General features: G+C 34.1%; 1 protein-coding gene across 1 annotated transcript in view; it reads left to right on the top strand.

The window, feature by feature from the left end:
• The window catches only part of LOC127735819 (uncharacterized), a 45,037-nt gene that overhangs the window by 10,233 nt on the left and 22,516 nt on the right, over window positions 1–12,288 (top strand). Inside the window, exons 2-5 of the mRNA XM_052246199.1 lie at window positions 3,749–3,854; window positions 8,897–8,970; window positions 10,076–10,194; window positions 10,521–10,638. Of these exons, the coding sequence (XP_052102159.1) occupies window positions 3,750–3,854; window positions 8,897–8,970; window positions 10,076–10,194; window positions 10,521–10,638 (416 nt within the window). The 5' untranslated portion in view covers window position 3,749. The remainder of the gene's footprint in view (window positions 1–3,748; window positions 3,855–8,896; window positions 8,971–10,075; window positions 10,195–10,520; window positions 10,639–12,288) is intronic.

Consider the following 12,288-nt stretch of genomic DNA (forward strand, 5'->3'; position numbering starts at 1 on the left):
TTTAGCCATGACTATGATGTCACTTTCTATTTTAATACCTTTATGATGTATTTAAATGGGCTCCCATGTATTTAGATTTTTGATTATTTATACATGTTACCAAATTGGTCCACATTGAACAAAAACGGTCCAAATTTCAACTTTATTACATTACATCAAACATTGAATTCTACATATTCTTTGATATATTGAAATTAACAAACAATTTAGTTTATGGATATTCCACCTTAATAGGTAAATTAAATTTTTTCCAGTTCTTACACCACATTCATCCTGTGTCAGAAACCTATGCTGTGTCAAATATTTAATGACAATCCAAAGTCATAGCTGTATCAAGCTTGAATTTTGTGTCCATACTTGCCCCAACTGTTCAGGGTTCGACCTCTGCGGTCGTATCAAGCTGCGCCCCAGCGAAGCATTTTATTGATTATGGGCCCAGTTTTCAAGTTGGTCCAAATCGGGGTCCAAAATTAAACTTTATTTGATTTCAACAAAAATTGAATATATGGGGTTCTTTGATACATTGTATGCTGAATCTAACCATGTATTTAGATTTTTGATTTTTGGGCCCCATTATCAACTTTGTCCACATTGAGGTCAAAAGGGTCCAAAATTAAACTTTGTTTGATTTCATCAAAAATTGAATTCTTGGGGTTCTTTGATATGCTGAATCTAACCATGTTTTTAGATTTTGGATATTGGACCATAATAGTTGAATGTCCAATTTAAAATTTTTAAGTTCTTAGACCACATTCATTCTGTGTCAGAAACCTATGCTGTGTCAAATATTTAATCACAATCCAAATTCAGAGCTGTATCAAGCTTGAATGTTGTGTCCATACTTGCCCCAACTGTTCAGGGTTCGACCTCTGCGGTCGTATCAAGCTGCGCCCTGTGGAGCATTTTATTAGACATTTTGTCGATAATTAAGTCTCCCTAAACCATATATATTCTTACCCCCACCCTCCTTCAATTTGAGAATGTGCTTTTATCTTGTAAATGGTTGAGATCCCCACCCCTAAACCATATATATTCTTGTATGGGACAATAAAACAAATCAAATGAAATATTGGGGGAGTCCCCGGTTTCACCCTCACACCCATTCTTTTTGAAAACTTGTAAACGGTCAAGATCCCCACCCTGAAACCATATTTCTTCTTGTATGGGACAATAAAACAAATCAAATGAAATATAGGGGAAGTCCACGGGGGTAACCCCCATCCCCCTTCTTTTTGAAAACTTGTAAACGGTCGATATCCCCACCCCTAAACCATATACATTTGTATATTCTTGTATGGGACAATAAAAAACAAATAAAATGAAATTTAGGGGAAATCCCCGGGGGTAACCCCCACCCCCCTTCTTTTTGAAAACTTGTAAACGGTCAAGATCCCCAACCTGAAACCATATATATTTTTGTATGGGACAATAAAACAAATCAAATGAAATAAAAGGCGAGTCCCCTGGGGTCACCCCCACTCCCCTCCTGTTTGAGAACTTGTAAATGGTCGAGATCCCCACCCCTAAATTTAAACCATATATATTCCTGTTCGTCATTTCAAGAAGATTTGAATGACATACAGGGTCAATCCATAGGCGTCACTTATGCATATCACAAACCAATTTGTACTGGACTTTGCCCAATGTCCGGCGACCATGGGAATTATGAATTATGGGAGCTTTGCTTGGGAGACTTCGTAACAGCATCCCGTTACAATTATTTCTTGTTACTGATTAGTTTTATAGATTTTGAAAAGACATTGTATTAATGATAAATAAAATTTTGGATTTTTTTCTTCTTTTCTTTGTTAAATTGTTTGAAGAATTTTGTGGCAAGTTTGTATGTTTATCAGTAAAAACTAATTTTCTGTATGCTATATATTTTTTTTTTTTATAAAGTGAACTCCTTTAAAAACTAAGCTTATATTGTCTATTAAAAAACATATATTTAGATTTCTGATTTTGGGCCCAGTTTTCAAGTTTGTCCAAATCGGGGTCCAAAATTAAACTGAGTTTGATTTCAACATAAACTGAATATATATAGGGTTCTTTGAAATGCTTAATCTAAACCTGTATTTATTTTCCTTATTAATAAGATAATACCACATTGAGGTCCAAAGGGTCCTAAATTAAACTTCTGCTTAATTTCATCAAAAATTGAATTCTTTGGTTCTTTGATATGCTGATTCTAACAATGTTTGAGTGTTAAATCATATCTAATTTTAGAGAACTTAGTCATCACTGGTTGTAGTTATTATATTATTGATTATAATTTGAAAAATTGCATCATATCTTATTTTAGAAAACTATTTATCCAGTTTGAGTTATTTCCCTTTGCAAAGAAAATATTATGGATAAAATTAAACTGTGTTTTATTTCAATATAAATTAAATATATATATAGGGTTCTTTCAAATGCTGAATCTAAACCTGTATTTAAATATTAGATTTTTGGGCCCAGTTTTCAAGTTGGTCCAAATCAGGGTCCAAAATTAAACTTTGTTTGATTCAACAAAAATTGAATTTATGGGGTTCTTTGATATGCTGAATCTAACCATGTATTGAGAGATTTTGGATTGTGATCTTCTTTATCAAATTGGTCCACATTGAGATCCAAAGGGTCCTAAATTAAACTGTTGTCTGATTTCATCAAAAATAAAATTCTTTGGGTTCTTTGATATGCTGATTCTAATATGTACTTAGATTTTGGATATTGGACCATAATAGGTAAATGTCCAATTTCAAATATTTCAGTTCTTTGACCACATTCATTTTGTGTCACAAACCTATGCTGTGTCAAATATTCAATCACAATCCAAATTCAGAGCTGTTTTAAGCTTAAATGTAGTGTCCATACTTGCTCAACTGTTAGGGTTCGACCTCTGCAGGAAAATCTGGTTTGCTGTCACTCTGACAGCCTCTTGTTTGATAGTTTAATCTTTAAATTTCAAGTTTTAGATGTTTCTGTTGTATCTTGAATAAAACTGTGTAACTAGGCAAAATATTTTTAAACCCAGTAGGTATTGTTGCAACATGCCCGAAGGGATGCTCAGAAAAAGACACCAGATCTACATTAAAACATTTCTCATACATTTCTTCAACACTGCGGGTTTTTCAGATTTGTCAGACCCCTACATTGTACATGTGTACTTCAAGTTTTCAGATACTTTGAATTATGAGATGGCTGCATTCTTGTTTGTCCAGTCTAACTTTGATCAAAGTGATTTCTTTTTTAATTTTTATACGCCTGTTTACTGGACGTATTATGGTACACCAATGTCTGCTGTCCGTCATCAACATGTTGGACAATAACTGAAAACTGCTTTAATCAATTAACATGAAATTTTGATGAATTGTTTATATCTATTGACGTAAGCTCCCTTTCAATTTTTATAAATTTTAGATTTTATGTTTTCGAGTTGTGTGATTTTATTCATAAAAAAGGGGGGATTTTCTTGTTTTCTGAAAATAACTCAAAAAATGCTTTGAAAAGTTTTCATGAAATTTTGGTGACTGGTTTATATCTATTAAAACAAGCTCCCTTTAATTTTTTTTTTATAAATTTCTGATATGACATTGAGGATTTATGGAACTTTATTTGTTGAAAAAGCGACAGGCGTATCATGCTTTCATGGCGCATATGTACTTTAGCAATGACATAAATAATGATCTCCTTTTATAATTATGAATTGCGTGAGGATCAAATTCTAACTTTAAAAGTTGTTTTTATTTTCAACATGTATTGTCAGGATGGAAAGAGAAGTTGATTCTTCGGAGAGAAGTAGAAATAGGAAAGAAGCAGCCAAGATGGATGTAGATAACTCTGGGTACAAACCTACCTATATTTATAGTAGGGTAAGTGATTGGAGGTATGGAGATTCAATCATGAGTGGAAACACAGAAAATCATAGACAGGTGAGAATTCTGATTTCAGATCTTCCTTGAGCACATATATACATATAGGTGATGGTAGAAATCTTCCTTGAGCACATATATACATATAGGTGATGGTTTAAAATCTTCCTTGAGCATATATATATATACATATAGATGATGGTTTAAAATCTTCCTTGAGCATATATATACATATAGATGATGGTTTAAAATCTTCCTTGAGCATATATATACATATAGGTGATGGTAGAAATCTTCCTTGAGCACATATATACATATAGGTGATGGTTTAAAATCTTCCTTGAGCATATATATACATATAGATGATGGTTTAAAATCTTCCTTGAGCATATATATACATATAGGTGATGGTAGAAATCTTCCTTGAGCATAAAAATATAGGTGATGGTTCGAAATCGTCCTTGAGCATATATAGACATTTTCAGATTAAAATACATGGTTGCAGCTATTAATATCTTCAGTGACACCTAGCAAGTTTTCTCAAATATTATTTATGAGCAGAATAGTGTGTGTTTCTTTATATGTCACTACACATTATCTATGTAGACCCCTGGGATGGAGATGGGTAAGGAGATACACATTATCTGTCTGGACCCCTGGGATGGAGACGGGTAAGGAGATACACATCATCTATCTGGACCCCTGGGATGGAGACAGGTAAGGAGATACACATTATCTTATTCTATCTGGGCCCCTGGGATGGAGACAGGTAAGGAGATACACATTATCTATCTGGACCCCTGGGATGGAGACGTTCAGGAGATACACATCATCTATCTGGACCCCTGGGATAGAGACGGTTAAGGAGATACACATTATCTATCTGGACCCCTGGGATGGAAACAGTTAAGGAGATACACATTATCTATCTGGACCCCTGGGATGGAGACGTTCAGGAGATACACATCATCTATCTGGACCCCTGGGATGGAGACAGGTAAGGAGATAACACATTATCTATCTGGACTCCTGGAATGGAGACGGGTAAGGAGATACACATTGTCTATCTGGACCCCTGGGATGGAGATGGAGACAGGTAAGGAGATACACATTATCTATCTAGACCCCTGGGATGGAGACGGGTAAGGAGATACACATTATCTATCTGGACCCCTGGGATGGAGACAGGTAAGGAGATACACATTATCTATCTGGACCCCTGGGATGGAGACGGGTAAGGAGACACACATTATCTATCTGGACCCCTGGGATTGAGACGGGTATGGAGAGACATATTATCTATCTGGATCCCTGGGATGGAGACGGGTAAGGAGATACACTTTATCTATCTGGACCCCTGGGATGGAGACAGGTAAGGAGATAGGTATGTTAAGATTTTATTAATTTTCCCTCGTTTAGTCTTTTTTTTATCTGTGGACAGTAGAAATTCAAAGTTGAATTCATTTATGTTAAAAAAAGAAACTAATAATTGAAAAAAGTCAAAAACATAACCTGAAATAAAAGTTGTCATTTAACTTGAAATAAAATAGTTGACTCTCAATAGTAGTCCAGCAAGCAGTAATGGCCAATAAATTTTGTTTCAATCAAATTCTGAAATTGTCTATGCATGTATATTGGTCATGCTTTGATATCTTGAGCATATTTATAGGTTATGGTTTGCAATCTTCCTTGAACATATAAGTAGAACTATATATAGGTGATGGTTTGATAGTTTCCCATAGCATATACTGTAAATTCAGAAATTATTGCGAGGTTTTTATTGATGCGAATAATGCCACTGGGTGAATATCGCAATAATAAGAACTCGCATTCTGATATTGGACACATATATATGCATGAAGCTTTTCCTGAAATCACAATAATTAATCTCGCATTTTTGTTCAGTCTTCAAAAATCGCAATAATTAATCTCGCATTTTTGTTCAGTCTTCAAACATCGCAATAATTTCTGAATTTACAGTATATAACTAGGTGATGATTGGAAACTTCCTTGAGCAAACATATACATATGTAGATCATTGGTGTATGAAATGAGGTCAAGGTCAGGTGAATAATCCTGTCTGACTGACATGCAGACCTTATAATGATGTGATATACCAGATATAGTCATCCTATTACTCATAAGTAAGAAAATAATGTGATAAAAAATACACAGTTTATTTAAGAGTGGCTGAACAATGAAAATTAGGTAAAGGACTTGTAACACACATATACTAGGCAAAAAGTTAAGAGTAAAGTATATATATATATATATAGAAGATATAAAGTAACCCTGTTTCTATAATATGAAATATAAATCTTTATACAAATAGTTAACATTCACAGCTATCAGATTATCATCCCTTTGTATCTCATTCTGCAACATTCTTTGCAGGCATATCTGTAGAAATTCTTAAGTAACTGTTAAAAGCTTTGCTTCAAAATTTCTGACTGATCCTTTATGATTGAGAGGATGTTTTTGAGGCATAGTTCATTTCTCAGATACCAAAAACAATAGGCCAACTGACATTGTCGAGGTGAATGAGTTTTAGGGGTACATGTCTGTCTGGCATGTTTCATGACTTTCATCAGTCAATGTTAAGTGTTTGTGGTTATGTCAGTTTCTCAGGTTCTATAAGCAAAGGGTGATATATATTTGTTGGTCTGGAATGATTGTAAGCTGTACATGTCTGCCTGGAGGGTTCAATTATGATCAGTAGAAAACTGGTCAGACATTTCAGTAGCTGCACTCTTGTTGCTTCTGAAAAAAGTTTTTAAACCAAAAAAAATTTTCAAAAAATCTAAGCCATGTCATTGCATGCACTTTGAAGTCCTCAAAAAAAGAAAAATATGTTTCTTTTCTGTTCCCTAGTCACATTTTTACTCATTCCTGAAATGTCAAATCTCTGACTTAAATTTTCAACATTCATACAAGAAAATTTTAGGGAAGTATTAAAACTTGTTTTCTTTATTAGTTGCTGGTTGTATTTCAGAAAATCTTTAATTTTTTTCAATTCAAAAGTAAATATGTAACACTCCCAAACGTGTCCATCCCCCCAAATGTGTCAGATTCCCCCAAACGTGTCTATTTCCCCCAAACGTGTCTATTTCCCCCAAACGTGTCCTTAAAAGTTGATATCGCCCAAACGTGTCCGATTTCAAAACCCCCAAACGTGCCCAATAATTGTTATTTGCCAAAACGTGTCCACTTTAAAACGCCGGAAAGTCTGAAGACTTTAAGTGCTATTATATTCTCAGTGACGTCTATAACATATACGGCAATTCCATAATAGGGGACATTGAAGATGTCGGGTTTTTGTTGGATCCTAAATATGATCAAAGCCGCATTCAAAAGACATTAATCCTGGAGTATATATTTTGGGCACAATTACCAGAAATTAAAAAGGAACAGAGTTAAAAGAAGAACATTCAAAATGAATTAGCATTAGTTTGTTCAACGCCAGTTGTTTATATTTATGCAAGATTGATTATCATAAAATTGAGAATGGAAATGGGGAATATGTCGAAGAGACAACAACTCGACCAAAGAGCAGATAACAGCCGCCCAACATATACATAATTCTTGACTGTAGCTTTCTTAATGTCTAGTGGCAAGTATTTGATGCATATTTAGAGCGAACAAACATTACTTTAGTACAGTTAAATCAATCGTTTACTCAGTAAATTATTTTGTACTAATAAATTGCAGTGATGCCTTACAATATTAATCATGTATGAGGATAATGTACGACTGGCTTCCTGGAGAAGTGTTTTCCAATTTTTTTCAACAGTCCTGATTTTTTAAAAGCTCTTGAAATCATAAACTTGTTTTCAGGTTTTTATATTATAAATTTTGGGTTTCAAACATCACTTAAAGACACACAAACAAGAGACATTACCTCCAGTGGCAAATATTTCATTCATTTTTAGGACGACAACTTATTAACAATAAATATTATTGGTAAGTTCTTTAATGAGAGACGGAAGACTATTTCAGGGACTTTAGGATTGTAACATTTTTATTACGGGAATTTGGGATTGGGCCTAAATTTGTACTGTTATTAGGAATTTACACTGTACGGTTCTTAGGAATTTACACTAATCGGGACTCAGAATTAGATAATAACTTTTGGGAGCGGAGAAAGACCACTTTATTTTTATGGGGCTTCAGTATAACAATCTTTTATTCCCCTTTATATAATAGAGGCCGTTTAAAGTTAAAGTTGGGGAAATTCTAACTGCCACTAGATAATAAGGGTATATGTATAGGGACAAAAATGGTTGCCTTGATGCATACCATCGACGGCACCCTGAAAGAGTTGTTACAAGGATTTTAATGTGCAGATAGGGGGCATTCTCCTTATACAGGAGGTATCTGATTCAATATCATCATTATTACCTATAGACATTGCTGCGTACTTTTACACCCCGCCCAACCAAACAGAGGCCCCATTTTGGCACAGGTTATACTGTTCGTTTGATAAAGACCTAAAGGACTATATTTCAATTTGCAATGAAATAGTAAAAGGAGTATATGAAAGAGCAATAACCATGCAAATAACGGGGACACGTTTGAACATTTTTATGATATGGACACGGTTGAGCTTTCAGAGAAAGGAAAAAGTTAGGCTTCATATATATGGACACGTTTGTGAGATTGGACACGTTTGGGCATTATTATAAAAATGGACACGATTGGGCGTTAATAAAAATAACATGCTTTGGCGCCCTTTTACATTTAGACATGTTTCGCAGTTCAGTGATGTCATGTGGATACATTTGGGGGAATCTGACATGTTTGGGGGGAAGGACACGTTTCTGAGTGTTACAAATATAAGTTAAAACAAAATAATAAAAGAAAACTTGATCTTTAGATTTACTTTTCAAGTGATAGTTTATTTTCCTCATTGTTAGTTTGATAAAGTATGGGCTTGTTTTGTGATTACCGGTATATTTTTTTTGGACAAAATATGTTTTCTTGCATTGTTGAACCAGAATTGATTTATCATTTTAATACTAAGCAGGAATATGTTATATTTTCAGGACCAGCTATATGATTTGAGAAACCATAAAACTTCAACGAATAGACCTGCATATCTGTCTACAGATTATGATAAGTATGTTATCAGATATTTACCGATGTTTTCAAGGACTTCAGAATATATTAATATGATAACTTTTTATACGACCGCAAAAACATTTGGGGTCGTATAATGGTATCACATCATCTGAAGACATTTGGTTTCCTGACAATAACTTTAGTTTATGTGTATGGATCTCTTTGAAATTTAATCAAAAGGTTCAATACCACAAAAGGAAGGTTGGGATTGTTTTTGGGGGTGATGGTCCAAAACAAGCATTTTTCTAGTTTCAGGACAATAACTTGTGTATAAGTATTGTTATTGCTCTGAAATTGTACCACAAGATTCAATACCACAAGTAGAAGTTGGGATTCATTTTAGGTGTAGTTGCCGAAACCGTTCAGGAATTAGGGGCCAAAAAAGGGTCTAAAACAAGCATTTTTTTAATTTTCAGGCAATAACTTGTGTTTAAGTGTATTGATTTTTCTTAAAAGAAAATTTCTTCAAATGTTATTTTTTTCGAATAAGGGGGGTGCGGGCAATTTTTTTCCCTCAACATTTAAGAAATTGTCAATTTTCCAAAGAAAAATTGGGGTCACAATTTATTTTGCTAATTCTTTGTATATAGTCTGATAACAGATTTACTGAGTCTTGCGCAACAGCACAGTGTATTGCACAAAAGCAAGAAATCTTCAATTGAATATAAATTCAAATCATATAACCAATTTCAAGTTCTTTGACTACATTTTTCTGTGTCAGAAACCTATAATGTATCAAATATTTAATTACAATCCAAATTCAGACCTATATCAAGCTTGAATATTGTGTCCATTTTTGCCCCAACTGTTCAGGGTTGGACCTCTGCGGTCGTATCCAGCTGCGCTAGGCGAAGCAGTTTATTATACTAATGATGAAGTTTTGGTAAACATAATGCTTGTGTAATAAACATAAATTATTAATGAAAAGATAGTATCAGTAATTTGATAAAATGCAGACCCAATAACACATTGAAACTAATATGGAAAAAAAGTAGAAATATATAATATTTAATAAAGTTTTAACTTTGCCAAAATCAACTATCAGATAGACATTGAAAAGTAACATATATATAACACATATACATATTTATATATTGTTATAGTTCTGAAGGTTTATGGGATCCACAGAAATGGATTGGATCTGTCCATGATGGTTCAGGAGATGGAGTATCATCACACACACTAGAAAATGATACAAAGAAGACGTCATATGTCAGAACTTGTGAGATTTTAAAATTTATTTTATATATTTATAATTCATTCATCTAAAAGTTGGAAAGTTTGCATAAAAAAACATTGAACAGTTTATAAATCATACAGCAAAACCAGGAAAGTTTCTCTTAAAAGTTCTTTCCATTTTACATTTAGGATCCTAAAGTTATTTTGAAATAAGTTGGAAGCTATGGCTTTCTAGGTCAATGTAGATACGAGTACGAGATCTGTCATTATGACCTATTCCCTTATATTAATAAGATATTTTCTGTTGTACATTCAACTTTTATGCATTAAGTTTTATCATACTTTTTTGTCATTTTATTTTATTTATAGCTGGTCCAAAAGAGAGATTAAAGAAAGAAGCAGATGGACTACCACTTGGAACTGAGTGTCAAATAACATCATCCATGGAATACAAACATCACTCAGTAGATTACAATGATAACAGCAGGTATTTGTATTCTTTAATTGTATATATAGGTTGCATACACTTATATTTTTGTTTCATAAAAACATACATGGCACAAAGGGAAGGCACTTTTATTTCTCATCTATGGGTGTGGGTATTTATACGACCGCAAAAAAATTTTGTGGTTGTATATTGGTATATGACGTTGGTGTCGTCGTCGTCGTAAGACACATTGGTTTTCACACTCTAACTTTAGTTTAATTGAATGGATCTCTATGAAATTTTACCATAAGGTTCAATACCACAAAAGGAAGGTTGGGATTGATTTTGAGGGTTATGGTACCAACAGTTAAGGAATTATGGGCCAAAAAGGGGCCAAAAATAAGCATTTTTGTAACTTCCAGACATAACTTGTGTGTTAGTGTATGGATCTCTCTGACATTGTACCACAAGGTTCCATATCACAAAGGGAATGCTGGGATTGATTTTGGGGGTAATTGCCTCAAAATTTTAGGAATAAGGGGCCAAAAAAGGGGCAAAAAACAAGCATTTTTCTAGTTTCATGACAATAACTTGTGTGTAAGTGTATGGATCTTTCTGAAATTGTACTACAAGGTTCCATATCACAAAGGGAAAGCTGGAATTGAGTTTGGGGGTAATTGCCCAAAACATTAAGGAATAAGGGGCCAAAATAAGCATTTTTCTAGTTTCCAGACAATAACTTGTGTTCAAGTGTATGGATCTCTCTGAAATTGCTCTTCAAGGTACTATACCACAAAGGGAAGGCTGGGATTGATTGTGTATTTGGGGGTTATGGTACCAACAGTTAAGGAATTAAGGGCCAAAAATAAGCATTTTTGTAACTTCCAGACATAACTTGTGTGTTAGTGTATGGATCTCTCTGACATTGTACCACAAGGTTCCATATCACAAAGGGAATGCTGGGATTGATTTTGGGGGTAATTGCCTCAAAATTTTAGGAATTAGGGGCCAAAAAAGGGGCAAAAAACAAGCATTTTTCTAGTTTCATGACAATAACTTGTGTGTAAGTTTATGGATCTTTCTGAAATTGTACTACAAGGTTCCATATCACAAAGGGAAAGCTGGAATTGAGTTTGGGGGTAATTGCCCAAAACGTTTAGGAATAAGGGACCAAAAAGGGGCCAAAAATAAGCATGTTTCTAGTTTCCAGACAATAACTTGAGTTCAAGTGTATGGATCGCTCTGAAATTGGTTTGCAAGGTACCATACCACAAAGGGAAGGCTGGGATTGATTTTGGGGGTAATTGCCTCAAAATTTTAGGAATTAGGGGCCAAAAAGGGGCAAAAAACAAGCATTTTTGTAGTTTCATGACAATAACTTGTGTGTAAATGTATGGATCTTTATGAAATTGTACTACAAGGTTCCATATCACAAAGGGAAAGCTGGGTTTGAGTTTGGGGGTAATTGCCCTAAATGTCTAGGAATTTGGGGCCAAAAAGGGGCCAAAAATAAGCATATTTCTAGTTTCCAGACAATAACTGAAATTGTACTGCAAGGTACCATACCACAAAGGGAAGGCTGGGATTGAGTTTGGGAGTGATGAATCATAAGGGGGTTCAACAAATTGGGTGGGGGGATTTTTTTTCCTTTAAAATTTTCCATTTTAAGTTGGTTATTTTTTATTTATATATAAAAGCAAATAATAATGA

The sequence above is a fragment of the Mytilus californianus genome, unplaced genomic scaffold, assembly GCF_021869535.1.
Source record: "Mytilus californianus isolate M0D057914Y unplaced genomic scaffold, xbMytCali1.0.p SCAF_3, whole genome shotgun sequence".
NCBI classification, from domain to species: Eukaryota; Metazoa; Mollusca; class Bivalvia; order Mytilida; family Mytilidae; genus Mytilus; species Mytilus californianus.